At 48.7% G+C, this 18,911-nt stretch overlaps 1 protein-coding gene across 6 annotated transcripts in view; it reads left to right on the plus strand.

Annotated features, from left to right (window-relative positions):
- The first annotated feature begins 3,263 nt into the window (after nucleotides 1-3,263).
- The window catches only part of LOC116595512 (metal transporter CNNM4), a 57,127-nt gene continuing 41,479 nt past the window's right edge, over nucleotides 3,264-18,911 (plus strand). For 3 of the 6 annotated variants that reach the window (XR_004287727.1, XM_032351942.1, XM_032351944.1), the window contains exon 1: nucleotides 3,268-4,684. Coding sequence is in view for 4 of the 6 variants with exons in the window: in XM_032351942.1 (XP_032207833.1) it covers nucleotides 3,283-4,684 (1,402 nt within the window). In the remaining 2 variants the exon portion in view is untranslated. Of the gene's footprint in view, nucleotides 4,685-18,911 lie in introns of all 6 variants that reach the window. The other 3 variants (XR_004287726.1, XM_032351940.1, XM_032351941.1) reach the window with 2 other exon arrangements.

The following is an 18,911-nucleotide window of genomic DNA, read 5'->3' on the forward strand; positions in this document are numbered from 1 at the left end:
CGAAAGGAGTGGGCTCAACCTTATGGGGTGTACAGGCTGCCATAAATCCCAGGAAGAAACTGTCAGGTCCCAAAGTCATGAAAGGAGTGTTTTTAGCTTCTCAGGAGTCAGGTATCAGATGCCTCTGAGAATGACCTTCACCAAAGTCCTTCCTTGCAAATAGAGCCAACTCAGGTTAGTAAACAGCTTCCATCCAGAGGCAGAGAAACAGGTCTGACCCCCGAACGAGACAGACTTCTCATTTGCACATCACTTTCTACTGTTCTCATCACCTGTTTCAAGGAAGCCACACACTTGTTCAGGCTTCCTGGCTCTTCACACACATAGACCTCCATCTCCACGTTTGGAAAAGGGTTTTTCAACTCTGCAGATGAGGAAAGGTTAAATGCCCTCCTCAGGGATAAAAACCCAGCAGAGAAAGAACCTGAACACTAGTCTGGACCTCAAATACCTCCTCAGACATTCTCCAAGTTACAGTGCTTTTAACTTTGGTGGAAAGATTCTTGTCCCCTCTGCTGGATTAAAGGTTCTGGGTGGGCAATAAAGGATTCCATTTTTTTACTTCGTTCAGTCTGTTCTCCCTCTTTCTTTCTTCCCTTCTTTATTTCTTTTTTTTTCTTTAATATTTTATTTATTTATTTGACAGAGATCACAAGTAGGCAGAGAGGCAGGCAGAGAGAGAGGAGGAAGCAGTCTTCCTACTGAGCATAGAGTCCGATGCGGGTCTCCATCCCAGGACCCTGGGATCATGACCTGAGTTGAAGGCAGAGGCTTTAACCCACTGAGCCACCCAGGTGCCCCTTTCTTTCTTTTTTTTAAAATAAGATTTTATTTATTTGACAGAGAGAGACAGCACAAGCAGGGGGGAGGAGCAGAGGGAGAGGGAAAAGCAGGTTCCCCCCTGAGCAGGGAGCCCAATGTGAGGCTGGACCCCAGGACCCTGGGATCATGACCTGAGCTGAATGCAGACGCTTAACCTACTGAGCCAGCCAGGCACTCCCCTTGAATCTGTTCTATTCCCCAAGTGTGGATGTGAATGCAATGGTGGGTGGGTGGAATTAAATGAACTTTAGCAGAGACTAATTCTTCCTACCAGACCCTCACCACCCCTCCCACTTTATCCAAGTATCTCAAAAGCTTCTTCCTCCCCTTTGTTGGTTTCTGTCACTGGACTCAGTCCATAGAGAGAGAGCTTCTGAGCACAGACAGTCTGAAAAGAGCAAAATAAGAATAGCCGATTGATCGATAATAGAACGGTAAAGTCTCTAAGTACCACGGGGGAGGGCATTAGTCTTAAAGCTGGCTGGGAAGAGATGACATGGGGTGGGGAGAAACCTCTCTGAGAGCTTGGAGGTGATGCAGAAGGCTGCTCCTGGTGGGGGATGGGAGGGAACAGCCAGTCAAAGGTTCTGCTTTCTACTTTTCTGTTAATTCTGTCTTAGCCAGCGCCCATCCTAAGGCTCCCATTCCTTACCAAACTGGCCTGCTAGATACTACTGTGGAAGAGGAAGTGAGGCACCTACCTGCAAGGGGTTGCTTCAGTCTGGCCTAGTAGGCAGAACCTCCCACCCCTGCAAACAGTGCTCAGCTAAACCAGGCCTTTCTACCTTTGCATCTCCCCCAATGACACTGTACGTAATTGTTCCTCTCTGCTTAGGCTCTTTCTGGCTGTATTGATCGTTGCTTTTATTGGCAAACAACACACCATGATAAAAATAAAGCACAAGTGCTTGTGCAGGGAGAGTAAAATGGATTCTGTGTCTCCAGTGCTATCAGAAAACTTGCTCTGAGAACCAGTGGTCAACCGGGTACCTGATTCTCCCCTCAGGGCACCCCTGCAATTATTGTAAGGATGTTTGTCTTGTCTGTCTGTCTCCTTCCTCCTGACGGTGGCAAGGCGGCTGTGGTCTTCCCCACACCTCCTGAGCGCTTGGGGCTCAATTCATAGTTGCTAACTGACACCAACATGGGGCCTTCCAGGAAGCAGTCATTTCAGGGCTAGGCCTGGCGCCACACCTCTCAGCTCATTTTCACAGGCATCTGCCCTGGCTGGCCAGTCACCACCACAATTTGGGGTTAAGGGTTTGGTCCGGTCGAGGAGCTAACAAACCAGCTACCTAGAACATTCAGGGTTGTCCTGTCCTGTTCAGTGCCTAGGCCACTTGTTCCCATAAGCTTGGAGAGGTGGAGCCTTTTTGGTGTTCTTACCCCCTTTTCTTATAGACAGAAAATGGGGCCTGACACTCCATGTGTCACTCCGTCACACATTTCTCTTCTTAAAATAGCAATGTGGAGGGACCCAATTTGTACCTAGGTTCAATTTCTTTATCTGTTATAGGGACAAATAACACTACCTCTTAGGGTTGTTCAAAGGATGCTTGCTGATGGTTTGTTTTCTGCTCTGGACTATAAAAAGGCGGCAGGGACTTTGGCTTATTCACTGCTATATCGTCAGAGCCTGGAACAAGTGTCTGCCCGGCACATAGTAGGTGCTCAATATTTGTTTCCTAAACAGAAATGACTTGAGAAGAGCCTAGGCCAGACCCTGGCGATTCCCTCTGCGAGGACATTCTATATCCTTAGTTCCCCAGATTCCTCCAGCCAGGCAGCCCGTGGCCAAGGGGGCCTGGGGGGTACCTACTTCTGGTCTTGGGACCCCAGATCAGCAAAACTCCCAGGCCAGAAAAATCTCCACGGGACAGTCTGCAATGCCGGTGAACCTGAAGAAGGCCTCCGCCCTCAGGTTCCCCTTTTCTTTTTTGTATCAGGAAAAGCATTTTTGTCCTCCTCCCTCACCCCCAGGCACAACGCGGTTCTGCTTCCGAGGTGCCTACAGAGAAGGGCCACCCTGCCCCGAGCAGCAATCTTTGGGGGAAGGAGCCCGGCTGGACTGCAGCAGAGGAGCGGCAAGGCCGGGCAAGCAAGCCAGGCAGAGAAGAGTTGCCCGAACCGACGCCCAGCGGACGGAAAGGCCGGCACGAAAGGGCGTGCGAGGAGAAGGGCGGGGCGAGCGTCCGCCCTCGGCTCCCGCGCTCGGGCGCCGCTCCACCTTAAGCTCGGGACCCCCTTAAGGGCGGGCACTGGAGGCGCGCGCCCGGGGGCGGGGTCTCCCATGCAAATGAGGGGCGTGGGTCGACGGGGCGGAGCGGGAGGGGCGCTGACCTGACGTCAGGCCGGCGGCCCGGGCAGTTGGCTCGGCGGCGGCGAGGCGGCAGGAGCGGCGGCGGGAGCCCGGCCGCGCGGCGGGGCGCGGGGGAGCGGCGGCGGCGGAGCCGGAGCAACATGGCGCCGGTGGGCGGGGGCGGGCGCCCGGGCGGCGGGCCGGCCCGAGGGCGCCTCCTCCTGGCCGCGCTGCTGCTGCTGGTGCTGATGTGGGCGCGGGGGGCCCGGGGCCAGGGCGACCCCCAGTGGGGCGCCATCCTGGGCATGAGACTGGCGAGCTGCAACAAATCGTGTGGGATGAACCCGGAGGGCATCATCTTCGTGTCCGAGGGCAGCACGGTGAACCTGAGGCTGTACGGCCAGAGGCTGGGCTCCCTCTCCAGCAACCTGATCTCCTTCACCGAGGTGGACAACCTCGAGGCGATCCAGAACTCCACCAACTGTCCCGAGCTCACCAAGGACCTGGTCGTTCAGCAGCTGGTCAACGTGAGCCGCGGGAACACGTCCGGGATGCTGGTGGTGCTCACTAAGTTTCTCCGGAGGAGCGAGAACATGAAGTTGTATGCATTGTGTACCCGCGCCGGGGTCAATGGGCCCTGGCAGAGGTGGACCGATAAGGATTCGCTGCTCTTCATGGTGGAGGAGGCTGGGAGGTTCCTACCCCTCTGGCTGCACATCCTCCTCATTACGGTGCTGCTGGTGCTGTCAGGCATGTTTTCTGGCCTCAACCTGGGGCTTATGGCCCTGGACCCCATGGAGCTGCGTATTGTGCAGAACTGTGGCACCGAGAAGGAGAGGCGCTATGCCCGCAAGATCGAGCCCATCCGGCGCAAGGGCAACTACTTACTCTGCTCTCTGCTTCTGGGAAACGTGCTGGTCAACACCTCCCTCACCATCCTTCTAGACAACCTCATTGGGTCTGGGCTCATGGCGGTGGCCTCCTCCACCATTGGCATTGTCATCTTTGGGGAGATCGTTCCTCAGGCCTTGTGCTCCCGCCATGGCCTGGCTGTGGGTGCCAACACTATCATCCTCACCAAATTCTTTATGCTACTCACCTTCCCCCTCAGTTTCCCCATCAGCAAGCTCCTGGATTTTGTTTTGGGCCAGGAGATTCGCACCGTTTACAACCGGGAGAAGCTGATGGAGATGTTGAAGGTAACGGAACCCTATAACGATCTGGTGAAAGAGGAGCTAAACATGATCCAGGGTGCCCTGGAGCTACGGACCAAAACCGTGGAGGATATCATGACCCAGCTCCAAGACTGCTTCATGATCCGCAGCGATGCCATCCTGGACTTCAATACCATGTCGGAGATCATGGAGAGCGGCTACACCCGCATCCCTGTGTTTGAAGACGAGCAATCCAATATTGTCGATATCCTCTATGTTAAAGACTTGGCCTTCGTGGACCCCGATGACTGCACTCCCCTCAAGACCATCACCCGCTTCTATAACCACCCAGTACATTTTGTCTTCCACGACACCAAGTTGGATGCCATGCTGGAGGAGTTCAAGAAGGGTAAGGCCGGATGGAGCTCTCCCCGTTAGCTGGCTTTGGGACGCCTGTCATTTACTTGCCTATTTTGTGTCAGCTGGCCTTACGTTTTTGGTGTGACTGTCCCTTTGCCCATCACTTCCTGTGCCTCTGAGGTGGATGGTATTTGGGGCAGCGGGATCAGTTCGTAAGCATCTGCCACCTTGCCAGGTACTGTGCTTTGTGCACCAGGTGAATCAGAGCTGAGACAGGCTTGTGCACTTGGAGGGATAGAGCAAGGCCTCAGGGAACTACTGAAGCAGCATGGAGTAAGGCCAATGCCTTCAAAGAGGCCACAGAGATTAGAGTGTGGGACCGCACATCTGATTGGGGTGCCGTGGGGAAGGGGCTGGGGCCCTGGGAAAACCGTCACGGGAGGGAGCATTGAAGGAGAGCCTGAAGATGTGGGGACACCTGGTACCCGAGGCAGGGGCATCCCCACAAGGAGCAAAGGATGTGCTTTGGGCCTAGCAGGTGGTCCTGTTGAGCTGGATTGGAGCTTGGTTGAGCTGCCCGGTGGTCAGTGGGGAGAGGCTGAGTCATCTGGGGCCTTGGGGAAGAGCCTGAAGTCAGGGCGGTGCATTTGCTTGGAGCTATTGGAAGTTTTGAGCAAGAGTGATGTTTCTGGGTCTCCTAACCCACAGAAGCTGAGTTGAGAGGTCTCTGTTTGGTTCCCCACTCAGAACAGTGCCAAGTAATGCTTTCGACTATTCAGCAGAAGCAAGCAGATCAAGTTTTGGTTATTGTTCTGTCTTTTCCCAGGCGCCAAACATCAGCTTCCCTCCTGTGGTTGGCTGGAAATCCTCAGCTGGCCTTGCTGTGCCTTGTGTTTTTTTCTCACATGGGTTCTTGGCCAGTTCTCATGTAGTTAGAGAGGCACTCGGAGTTTTACTCATCAGCCCCAAAGCTCAGGGCACACACCCCTTTCCTTTACTTCCAGCAGAACTTTCCTCCCACCTTTGCTACTCAGAAGTCCTCAGTGGCAGTAAACAAGCCAATTATGGGGTAAAACCCTCCTAGGGCAAAAGGAGTGAGGAGGCAGAAAGGGAAGCTCTTTATAAAGGAATGGGGGTTGGGTGAAGGGAACACATCTTAAATCCAGGCCTTTGCTTCCCTTCTTCATGGGTAGAGCTCCTGCCGGCTAAGGCAGCCTGCCAGCCCAGGGCTGGGAGCAACTTCTGCACTCCAGCAGGGAGCACGCTTCAGGTGCTTGTCAATCGATTATTTCACGACAGGAGGGGGGAGCCTGGAACTGGATGGGTCAGTGGTGATGGGTTGGGCTGGGATAGGTAGGAGCAGGCCTTGCCAGGTTTGCACTGAAAAGATGCTCAGGTCAGGGCTGGAGTGGGATACTTGCACCCTCCCTTTTTCAGAGTGACAGAGTGAATCTGAGCATCAGAACCGAGAAGGACTCGAGTAACAGAAGTCCAAGTGGGAGATAGCCTGGTAAGGTGGTCTCATTGCAGACAGACTGAAGGGCCATGGACATCTGGTGGTGATGGCACCATACTGGTGGTAGCGTTGCAGGTGCAGGCCCAGGAACGTGTTTCTCCCAGGTAGCAGTTGTTGGAGCAGAGCAGTGAGGATCTGTGCCCCACCCCCACCCTTGGGCCCCACCCCCACTCTTGGCCCTGAGGACTTCTCCCTCGTTGCTGGGTCAGGAACCTGGTTAGGACTCAACAGGGCAGCTTCCTGATCACCACCTCTGTGGTCTTTGGGACTGTTGCTGGTGACACACCCAACAAGCACGTTTGCATCTTTCAGCTTGGATCTGGAGCCAACCAGTATGGATTAGCTCGGCTAGGGTTCCCAGCCCCTAATCAGGAGGGCTGAGCCCTTTTCAGGTGGGAGCTTCCTGGTTCTTGGCAGGGCCATCTTTGGACTCATCTTGTAAAAAGAAGTACCACGTCAGGAAGCTGGGAAAACAGAGCTAGCATCTTTCAGGCCAGAGCTCTGATGAATGGAATTCTCCAGATGTAAATTTTAGTTCACTGGAGTCTCCTTAACAGAGGCTGGTGGTTTGAGCCTTAACCCTGGCCCTGGAGGGGTGCTGCTAATTCCATGGAAACGCAGTCATAGCCTACCCAGTGTAGCATGAAGCTGCTGAGATGTGAGTGATATGATGGTCACCCCTAATGGACACACCCTGGGGCATTATGGTTCCATCCTAACTCATTGCCACCCTGGGCTGCCCCCAGCATGGTTCTCTCAGATCTTTCCATCTGGCATTTACCATTTTAGTCTGAGGCCCTCTTGGAAGTGGCAGACACTTTATGTCTGCATCTTAAAAGATTCTCTTTACAGATCTGGTGTTTGGAAGGCTTTTTTCATAGCTAAGAAGAAGAAGTGAGTAAGGTTAACAGGGCTAGCATTGCCAATAGCGTTGAAACAAGAGCTGGGGTCTTGCCAGGTGTCGCTGAGCATCTCCCTGAGGGTCCTTTCTATGTGGACTGTGCAAGTTGGGGAAGGTCCCTGACTTCTGCCAGTCTTTCAGCTCAGGGTGTAATCTTCTTTTAAGGTCATTTTATCTCCTTGCGCCTCCGCTTTGATGAGCCCCCCCCCCCCCCCCCCCCCCGGCTGTGGGTAGGGATCATACCTATTAGTGTTTTCACCACTCAGGGCCTGGCAAAGAGGTGGATCTTTAGTGAGTGTTAAATGAATGAATGAATGAATGAATGAATGAACGAAAGTTGAACAACTAATGAATGCCTGGTGAGCTCTGCTGGCCTTCTTTTTTTTTTTTTTTTTTTTTTAAGATTTTATTTATTTATTTGACAGACAGAGATCACAAGTAGGCAGAGAGGCAGGCAGAGAGAGAGAGAGGAGGAAGCAGGCTCTACCACGGAGCAGACAGCCCGATGCGGGGCTCGATCCCAGGACCCTGGGATCATGACCTGAGCCGAAGGCAGAGGCTTTAACCCACTGAGCCACCCAGGCGCCCCTCTGCTGGCCTTCTTGCTGTTTCTTGAACACAACTGGGACGCTCCCACCTGAGGGCCTTTGCCCTGGCTGTTCCTTAAGGCTGGAATGTTTTTCCCCAGATGTTGTCGCCTCACCTTCTCCCCGCCCTTGTGCCTGCTTCAGCCTCACCTTCTCAGTGCCCTATTTAAAACTATAACCTCCCATCCTCCCCGACCTTCCTCGTCTCCTCTACCCTGTGCTAATTTTTCTTTTTCTCATAGCACAGATCACTTTCTTTCTTTCTTTTTTTTTTTTTTTTAAAGATCTTATTTATTTATTTGACAGACAGAGATCACAAGTAGGCAGAGATGCAGGCGGGGGTGGGGCAGGAAGCATGCTTCCTGCTAGGCAGAGAGCCCGATGTGGGGCTAAATCCTAGAACCCCAGGATCATTACCCGAGTAGAAGGCAGAGGCCTAACCACCAAGCCATCCAGGCGCCCCACAATTCACTTTCTGACAACTCCATAATTTACAGATTTGCTGTGCTGTTTATTGTCTGTCTCCGCCTGTTGGAATATTAAGTTCCAAAGAGCAGAGCTCCTTGTATTGTTCACTGGCGTATCCCTGGCCCCTAGAATGGTTCTTGGCCCATAGGAAAATGAGATCTCAAATAAAAGGTCACTGAATGAACATGGGATCTGTTAGGTTTGGGACAGAATTATCCCCATTCCATAGTGTTAGAATTTTGAGGAGCTGATACTCAGGGGACTTGCTCTTTCCAGTTGCACCCAGGAAGACAGGAGGGGCTCCTACAGCGACATGTGTATTAATGGCTCCTGAGAAGCCGAGTCTAGAGTCTTGAGTGTGATGCATGGTTCCCCTTTCTTGTGCCTCATTTTCTGTGAATAAGTGGTTTTTAACCATCAGGCGTATACAGAGCTTCCCTCCTGAGTGAGTCATGAAGCTGCTACTGCATACACAGTTAGAGACAGGCTCTGGGAGTCCATGGCCGCATGGGCCTGAGCCGTTCCTGGGAGACAAAGGCAGGGTTACAGCTTTCCAGCTGCTTTGCCTCCCAGCTCAAGGCATTTATCATGAATTTATGGATACATACTCTCTGTGCAAGACACGGAGCTAGGCCCCACAGGACCTAGGAGTTAGACCATCTGGTTGGCTGGAGCTGTAAAGCTACTCACTGAGAGGCTCATACCATTTGACCTTGGTCCTTGACTTAACACTTCTAGAATTGTTTGCAGCACTGGGTGTTTGTAGTTGGCTTGTCTACAGCTTGAAATTTTAGAACAGAGGTTCCCTGGGCTACTCGGGGCCCAATTGCATTTTTCCTTTACCAAAGATGCCCTCCCAGACCCTTGAGGCAGAGTAAAGAATAAATTCAACCAAGTAGAAGTCAGAAGCTCCAGCCCCACAATGAAGCCCACCTTCCAGATTTCTGCTGTACCTCCCTCCATGACATTCCTGCCCCTCTCAGGCCCTCAGCTCATCTGTAGTCATCTTATCTTTCCCCACCTACTTTATAACCATCTAGCCCCCTGTGAAGACTTGGGTTCAAACTCCACCCAGCTTGGTCTCCGATCCATGAGGTGACTGGACCTATTACTGGCCTCGTAGAAACTTAGTGTGTTTATGTATCTAAGAAGAAAAAGCTAGAAATATTTTCGTTGAAAACTCCTCCCTTATTTCCATCTGTGCCACATCACACTTCTCCCACGTTCTGCTTTCTTCCTGAAACAACTTTATCAAGTCAAGAAAAAATAGTGCATAATTTTTGCATTCACTTTTGGTTCCTACTGTCTGACACACTTAAAGTATCTTATTTTTCTCTGTTTACTTATTCATTCATTTGTTGCAACAGACATCTAATTTTTTGAGGCCTGTGTGTCAGACACCGAGCTCACTGTTGGGAGTCAGAGAGGACTAGAACAGCCCTGTTGACGGAACTGGCAGTCTAGCAGAGAGACAGACCTTGTAAACAAAGCTTATTGTTCCCGGTTCAGGTAGGTGCAGTGGGGCCAAGGAAGGCCTAGACCCATGAGATGCTTCTGAAGTCAGAATAACAGGACTCGGTGTTCATTTTGGAGATGTTAGAGTTGGGGCCAGGAAGCAGTTGTGAACATCTGAGCTTTCTAGCTAGGGATTCAGGTTGATGATGTCATTTAACAGAAGCAGGGAGAGGAGGAAGCAGAGTCAGTTTGGAGGGTTGGGGCGTGGGTCCTGGTGGTATATTATAGCGATGTGACCCTTGATTGGACTCCTCTGTGCTCATCAGAGTGTTTCCCACTTAAACGTACAACCGAATTGCCTAGATGTTTTCTTAAAACGCAGAGGTGAACTCAGTGGGTCTAGGGTGTCTCCTTCTGGACCACACAGAGCAGCACCAGGGTGTGGTCCATCCAGGCAGCCGTGCAGGCGAAAGCCCCATGAGGGGCTTGGGAGTAAGTCCAGGAGCAGGGTTAAAGGTTTGAAAGCTGGCAGCACCAGCAAAGAGTGTAGAAGCCCCGTTAAAGGGGCTCCTCGGAGAGGTGAAAAAGACCCAAGCAGGCGTGGTTTGGGGAGCCTCCTGGGGAAGCCAGATAGGATGAGGGCCAAGCACAGACTGTGGGGATGGGACAGTTAAGTCCCAAGGTGCTGGGAGAGCGCAGCAGCCTTGAGTGGAGAGTGAAGGCATCCTCACACCTGACCTCCCACAGCTCCACCTGGAAACAGGCTCCAGCTGAGCTGGAGAAGCTGGCCCTGGGGCAAGTGTATCTGAGTGAGTGACAGGAGCTGCCTGCTCAGGCAGGGGTGCCAGCCGGGCAGCTGACGAAGGCTGGACAGGCTCCTCGGAACTTTCTCTTTGTGAGGGGCTCATGGCCGTGGAGCATGGCCACTGTGGATAGGATGATGCACCTCTTCCCCCCTCGCTCAGCCGGTGGTGGACCAGCTTCCATAGAGGAGCTAGGACCGAGAGCAGTTTCCTCAGCCTTCTATTGACAGAGCTCGTCCAAAAGCTCTTCCTTGTGACCCCGGAAGTTGCTGCTGTGTGTCTAAGGCCATAGAAGACTTTAGATCATACCGAGATCACACTAGTGTCTAGTTTTCAAAAGTCTTGTATTTTAGAAATTAGAAATTAGAAAGCCCAGCTCCAGAGTTTTCCCAAACACCTCCGGTCAGGATAGGAGGTACTGAACAGATGGTTAACCTTGAAAATACTTGAGTGCACAGAAACACAAAAACACAGGATTGTTTCCCACAGGAGAAGTGGGTAAGGGGCAGGGCCTTCCAGGAAAGCAGACACCTTTCTGGTCAGTAGAAGTCTGGGAAGACACTCCAAAGGAGGTGGCATTCCAGCTGGATCTTCAAGGGCGAGTAGACATGAAGTTTTTCCACTTCTGTGTCTCTTTTTATGGGAGAACTTGGACAAGACCACAGGATAAGAAATGAGCTTCATGGTTGTTGGTACCAGCTTTGGGTTAAATTGCTTCCTCGTGTGTGACTGCTTTGCAGCCCTTTCTGTGGGTGTGAGAGTCACGGAATTCGCCAGGGGTGCCTGAGATGGCCCTGGGCTAAGTAGATGGGGGCACAGCTAGTTGGCATTTGATCCAGCCCTGTCCTCTCCTCCTCTGAGCCCCTCTGTCTGCTGTCAGGCACAGCCCTGCAACAAGGTGCTGGCCCGTCCTGTCCCTCAGGTTACCCCCTTGTCACGCTTGTGTGTCTCAAGACATCCTGTCATAAAAGGCTTTGTGGCTGCATAAAGGACTCCTGGTTCATTCCATAGACTGGAGTTTGGACTCCTGAGTCAATTCTTTTTCCATTTGTTACATGATTTTGTTTTTACTAGTGGTTATTTTGAAAGAGATACATCTCATTGTCAGGCCTTTAGAAAACACACAAATCTAAACAAAACAACCCATGAGGGGCGCCTGGGTGGCTCAGTGGGTTAAAGCCTCTGCTTTCGGCTCAGGTCATGATCTCAGGGTCATGGGATCGAGCCCCGCATCGGGCTCTCTGCTCTGAAGGGAGCCTGCTTCCTCCTCTCTCTCTGCCTGCCTCTCTGCCTACTTGTGATCTCTCTCTGTCAAATAAATAAATAAAATCTTTAAAAAAACAACAACAAAAACAACAACAAAAAAAACAACCCATGAATCTGTCATCTGGAGAGAACTATTTTTAATGTTTTGATTTATTACAGTAACTTTTTAAGAAATTGATTCTTAAAGTTGTGTCACAAATAGCAGGATCAAAACCATTTTCATTTCACAGCTGTGTAGTTTCCAAGTAGCCGTTCATATGTATTTTCACATTGGAACCATTGTCTTCACTGCCCTGCTTTTTGGAACCCAGTTTAGATTGGTTCTTTCAGAATAAGATGAGAATCCCTTTCTATCCCTGGGCTTCTGGGGTGTCCCCAGAAGGAGGGCTGGGTAGCACTGTGTGGCTGATAAAAAGGCGAGCCCAGAGGGTTGGGGTGTGCTGCCGCCAGCCTGGTTTTTTTGTTGTTGGGTGTTTTTTGTTTGTTTGTTTCATTTTGTTTTGTTTTGTTTTTAGCCGCCGGCCTGTTTTGCTGGGGGTTAAACTTGGTGTTGCTAGAGCATTCCCCAGAGGTTACAGTCTGAGTCGCTTCCATGCTGCAGGGCTGATTTACTGTGACCTGGGCAGGGTTCTTGAAAGACTGGTTTCCCTGGGCTCCCTGGAACGCCTGGTCTCTGGCCAGCAGGCAGCCAGGAGCCTTGGTTGGAAGGAGGCTCCCCCCAGCTCAGGCAGGCTTACTCCCACACACACTCATGCCTTCCCCCACCAAATACACACAAGGACAGGCTCACACATACATGCATACACACCCGCCCCCACACAGGCATGCTTAAACACACACTTCACCCCCACACACAGGTGGGCAGATTCACACACAGTACCCCTGCAAGCAGGCTCTCGCATACATACCCATATACACGTACGCACACCTACACAGTCCCCTGGACTCCTGCTTTAAAATGAGTCTGGGGTTGCTTGGGTGGTGCCTTTGGCTTAGGGTCGGACTCTTGGTTTTGGCTCCGGTCATGATCTCAGGGTCCGTGGGATTGAGCCCCAGGTTGGGCTCTGCTTAGCGGGGAGTCAGCTTGGGATTCTCTCTCTCATTCTCTCCCCCTATCCGTCCTGCTTGTGTTCTTTCTCTCTAAAACAGATACATAAAATCTTAAAAATTAGTCCAGCTCTCTTCATGCTTCCCTAAGAATAAGTTTAAAAACTGGACTAATGCTTATGCAAGTGGGTTTATTTCATGAAAGGCTCAAAATAGTTGCTGACTCGAAGTCTCTGAAAAATTTCTCTTTGGTTGGTGATTTGGCTAGTCACATTAATGACACTGTCCAGCTCAGGGGGCTGTGGTGAGGACTACATGAGGTAAGCCAATGTAAAGTGCTTAGCTCAGTGCCTGGCACCATTGTCCTCATGCAATAAATGTTAGCCATTTTTTTTTTTAATTAAATTAAAATTTTTTTTAATTTTAAATTTTTTATTTTTAATGTTAGCCTTTTTAAAAATTATTGTTATTACTATCCAAACGTGCCCCAGTTGGCGCTGATACCACTGTGGCCTGCAGTGGTTCTCATGTACCAGCTCCGGGAGCAGGCTGCCCCGCTGTCCAGGTGTGGTACCTTTCTGGGAATTATGAAGACATTGAGGTCAAAAGAGCCCACTAGATAATTACCTGTCAATTCAGATACCATCTTATCTGGGTCCCAGTGTGTATGTTAAGGGTAACAGAAGCCAGAGCTGAAGCAAAAAAATGTATGGCAGAGAAACTTAAAACTGAGGAGATTCCCCTCATTTCCTGAATTGTTTGTTTCCTGCAAATCCGAGAAACAAGCCTGCCATCCTGATTGGCCACACATCTGCATTCTCACCGTGCGGAGCAGAATCAGAGGATCAGGGAAGGCAGGGCAAGGGGTAGAGCCGCATTTGCACTTCTCCTTGGGTGGTTTCATATCAGGACTCTCCCTTTGTCTGCTCCCGCCCGGTGTCCCTGTTAGGGAGAGAAGAGGTTAAGATGGAAGAGCAGCAGAGGGTAGAGGGGGAGCAGAGATTCCCCAGGAGACCCAGTGTCCCGAGAAATGCCCCAGACCCAGAGCTCTGGAAAAGGCTGAGTAAGAGCAGAGAGCAGACGAAGGAAGAAGTGCCTTCATTAATGGTTAACCTTTATTGAATACTTAATTAATCCGCCAAATGCTATAGATAGGAACCCACGCTCAAGAGGCTAAGAATCTTTTCTAGAGGTGTGATGACTTAAGTGGCCGCCGCAGCTGTTCTCCTCCAGAGGCCAAGCTCTTAACCCTGCTCTGTGTCGCTTTTCAGTAAGAACGTGGATATTAAGAAATGAGATGAGAAGATTGGGAAATTCCAGTAATTCCAGGCTGGAAGATTTATTGTCAGTTCTAGATATATATTTTTTTAAGTTGAGGTACAGTTGACATAGAACATGAAACTTGTTTTAGGTGTACAGCTTAATGATTCTGTATTTTCATGGATGTTTGCCACAGTAAGTCTAGTTAACTATATCTGTCACTCACGACACAGAGATACAAGGTTTCTTTTTCCTGTGATGAGAAGTTATTTATTTATTTATTTATTTATTTAATTTGACAGAGAGGGGAAAAACCAAGCAGGGGGTGCAGCAGGGGGAGGGGGAGAAGCAGACTCCCTGTTGAGCAAGGAGCCTAGGTAGATCCCAGGACTCTGGGATCATGACCTGAGCTGAAGGCTGCTGCTTTAACCAACTGAGCCCCAGCCAGGCGCTCCTAAGATCTATTTTTCTTCCCCCGCAGTTTTCATATATAGGACATAATATTATTAACTGTAGTCACCATGTTGGGCATTACATACGCAGAACTACTTGATCTTATTATAACTGGAAATTTGTACCTTCTGACCACCTTCCCCCGTTTTACCTCCTGCCTCTGGCAACCACCTGGATTTGTTTTAGAGGTAACTTACTTTTGAAGCAAGTAGGTAAGTCATAAGTGTACGATTTGATAGTTTTTCGCAGAGGAACACCCCTGTGTAACTGTCACTGAGCTCAGGAAATAGAACATTACCAACATTGTAGAAGGGTGTGTACTGTCTAGGGAACCCTCCCAGTCACTAACCCTGTACCCCCAATCATCATGGGTCAATTTTTTCCATTTCTGAACTTTTACAAGGGAATCATCAGTATGTGTCTTTTGTGTCTGATGCCTTCTGCTTGACACAAAGGTTATGTGTTTCATCCATTGTTGTATGTAGCTGGAGTTCATTCCTTTTTGTTGCTAGATAGTATTCATGGTTGGAATAAACTGGGAAGTTGATGACATTTCAGTTGTTTCCAATTTGTAGTTGTTTAAATAAGGCCACTGCAAGTGCTCTCCTGCATGACTTTTGGTGATGTTATGTAGGCTTTTCCTTTGGGAATATCCTATAGTATAGGCACAGATGAGGCAGTTTTCCAGAATGCTCTTTGCTCTTACCTGGTTATACTCCTGTCCTTACAACTCTTGTATTGTCAACTCTTTATTTGTTTGTTTCATTTTAGCCAGTCATTTGATTATACATTTCCCTAATGACTAATTTTTTTTTCCTAATGACTTTTTTTTTTTTTTGAAAGATTTTATTTATTTGAGGGAGAGAATGAGAGTGAGCCTGAAAGGGGGAATGTCAGAGGTAGCAGCAGACCCCCTGCTGAGCAGGAAGCTCACTGAGGGACTCCATCCTGGGACTCCAGGATCATGACCTGAGCTCAAGGCAGTCACTCAACCAACTGAGCCACCCAGGCGCCCTCCCTAGTGACTAATGCTTAGTGTCCATTATGGGTTAGTGCTTTTTAGATCCTGTTTAAGATTCTTTGCCTATACACAAGTTAGGAAGCTGTTATCCTGTGTTATTTTCTAGAAGCTATATTGTTTGCCTTTCACATTTAGATCTGTAATCCTTCTGGAATTTATCTTTGTTTCTGAGGTGTTACAGTCTGATTCTTCTTTTAAATCCATACACGTTATCCGTCTGGTCCAGTGCTGCTTATTGCAGCTGTCTTTCTGGGTTGAGCTGTGTATGTGTGGGTCCCTCTGGACTCTCATATTCCATTGGTCTGTTTGTCTGTCCTTGTGCCAGTAGTACATTGACATACTTGCTATAGTTTTCTAGTAGGTTTTGTTCTTTGGTAATAATGATTCTGTTCTTTGTTCTTCAAGATTATCTTGACTATCCTTTATCTTTTTTCCTGAAAATTTAATGGAATTGCATTGAACCTAGAGATCCATTTGAAGACCTTTCTTTTTTTTAAGATTTTACTTATTTATTTGACAGACAGAGATCACAAGTAGGCAGAGAGGAGGAAGCAGGCTCCCCGCTGAGCAGAGAGCCTGATGCAGGGCTCTGGGATCATGGACTGAGTGGAAGACAAAGGCTTTAAGCACTGAGCCACCCAGGTGCCTCAAGACCTGACATTTTTATAGTGATGAGTCTTTCCTTCCGTAGACATGGTTACCCCCCATTTGTTGATATCCTCTTAATTTCTTTCAGCAATGTTTTGTCAGTTTCTGTACAGAAGTCTTACACATCTTTTCTTGCATGTATTCAAGGTATTTGATGATTTTTGAGAGGTGTCTTTAAAATTTCGTTTTCGAGAATGTGGGTTGCACATTGTTCTGATCCAGGTGTACTGCAGTGCTGTTCTGATGCTCACCACCCGGAGTTAGCGAGGGGAGCATGGAGTCCTTCCACATGCTCCCCTCACTTCACATACCAGTCACAAGTACCGCCCCCCCAACAGCTGGCTGTAGATTTAGTGTTCCCACGACACCTCACAGGTTTAATGATTCACTAGAATGACCCCTAGAATTCAGAGAAGTGCTGCTACACTGAGGGCTCCAGTTTTATCTTAAAGGATACACATGGAATGAGGTCTGGAACAGTCAGCAATGCCCTCTGTCCCTGGGGTTGGGGTGTGTCTGTCTCTGGGCAAGTCAGTGTGTTTACAGTGAGAAGTTCCGCTGAGCTCTGGAGGTGCAGAGGGTCATTTTTTTTTTTCTTCCCCAACCTCCTCAGGTGCAGTCCAGAGCTTTTATCAGAATTTCAGTGTCTGGGCACAAATGATTAAGTTATTGGCTATGTGATTGGACTCCGTGCCTGGCTTGCTGCCTTCCCTGGATGTAGGACACCTGAAAGGTCTGACCCTCTAATGCTTGGCTTTGCTGGTGACCAACCCTGCCCTGAAGCTCTCTAGGGACCCACCTGGAGTTGTTCATTAGGATAACAAAAGCTGCTTCTGTTTACTCAGGAAATTCCAAGGGATTTGGGGAGCCAGGGTCCAGGACCAAAAAATTTTTTTTTAAGATTTTATTTATTTATTTGAGAGAGTGAGAGAGAGAGAGCACACACTAGCAAGGGGTGTAGCAAAGAGAGAGGGAGAAGCAGGCTCCCCAGTGAACAGGGAGCCCAATAAGGGACTCCACCCCAGGACCCTAGGTTTATGGCTTGAGCCAAAGGCAGACGCTTAACCAACTCAGCCACCCAGGTGCCCCAGATGTATTCTTTATAATACAGCACAAGTATGGATAATTTTTGTATAGTGAGCTTTAATCCATTGTTAAATTTACTCATTTAATCCTTGTTAAATTTACTCATTAATTCTAATAGTTTATTTTAGATTCTTTTGGATTGTTTACACACGTAATTATGTTGCCTGTGAACAATGGCAGTTTTATTTACTTATTGCTACACCTTACACATTTTATGTCTTGTTCTTGCTTAATTTCATTGGCTAGGTGGTGCCTCAGTCTAGGTTTCAGGGTAGGCTTTCCAAATTTGTCAGTAGGTATGATTTTGAATTTTACCAAATGCTTTTTAAGTAACTGTTAATGTTGAGATGTTTGAATGATTTACCTCCTTTATTTTGAATTATACCGATTGATTTTTAAATGTTCACCCGTAAACATTTATTGCGTAACTGGAATAAACCTGACTTAGTCATCAGGTATGATTCTTGCCACGCATCATTGGATTTGATTTACCAATTTCTTTATTTAGAATTTTGGCATCTGTGTTCATGAGAGAGAGGTCTACAACTGTTTTTTCCAGCCATTAACCAACCAACCACGGAGGAAGACAGTACAGGATATCTCTGTTAGGGTTTTGGGTTTTGTTTTATGGCAGGAAAAATAATTGTTTGGTAATTAAGTCCCTTTTCTCTTTTCTACTAATAGCCCAGTTCGGGTGAGGAAGTTTGAACATACCAAGCAATATTCTTGCCCTTTTCCACCTCCTCCCCTCCTTCTACTTGTAACAGCCTCAGCCCCACACCAAATGTTGCTGCAGTTTTTCTCTCTCATGTTTGGATGTGAGGTCTAGGATGATTTTTATAGTTTGTAAACATTTGGGCACAGTATGTGATTAACAATTACCAATGGGTGTTCACCAAGGTAAAAAGAAAAAACAAATGTTCTTTCTTTTCTTTCTTTTTTTTTTTTTTTATGATGCGGATGGGATTACTAGGGTTACTTAAGTAGAAGGCTAGCTCCCTACCCCCAGACTTAATGTATCCTGATGTCAGTCAGCTAAGCATTTAGCAGAATTTCCTGTTACATCTTCTTGACAAACGAACATGGGACATGTGGCCTCATTAATAATGGTCCATCTTTTATATTGAGTCTTCTGTTGGTTACCAGCTGATTGCACAGAGCCAAAGAACAGGTGCCTCACAGGGCAGTAAGGGAGCTTTGAGTCTGTAAGCAGTTGAGCCGGGAGGTATGTTAAGAATGGGGCTCCTCCTGGCTGGGGGTGCTGGAGGGTTGGGGTGGGAGGCTAGATGGACAGGAGCCGGGATGATAGATACTCAGAGGTGCTCCTAAGCAGAGAGGACTGGTGGAAAGGAGGAAGCAGTTTGTTGTAAGGGTCCAGAGCTGAAAGGAGGCTAAGGCTGGGGACCCCCTTGGCATCTCCTGATGGGTTGCTTGCTCTTGCCCTTCTCATGCTCAGGGAGGCATTGTCAGCCAGACCAGCATCTTCTCTCCACTTCATTTTCTTTTGCTGTGCAAAATACCTCTAGTTTGTTCCTCCCGGCCTTCTGAACTGTGTCCCTGGCTGTATCTTCCAGAAGTTTCCACATCCCTGAGGACAAAGACATCAGCATTCCATCTGACCTCACTCCTTAGATAACCTAGGAAACTTAAAACCCCAAACCTGTCTTTTGACCCAGTGATTTTCCTTTTAGAAATGTATCTGAAGGACACAGAGATATATCCAAATACATTCATTACAGAGATTTCCATAATGGCACAAAAAGTG

Source organism: Mustela erminea, chromosome 7 (genome assembly GCF_009829155.1).
Source record: "Mustela erminea isolate mMusErm1 chromosome 7, mMusErm1.Pri, whole genome shotgun sequence".
NCBI classification, from domain to species: domain Eukaryota; kingdom Metazoa; phylum Chordata; class Mammalia; order Carnivora; family Mustelidae; genus Mustela; species Mustela erminea.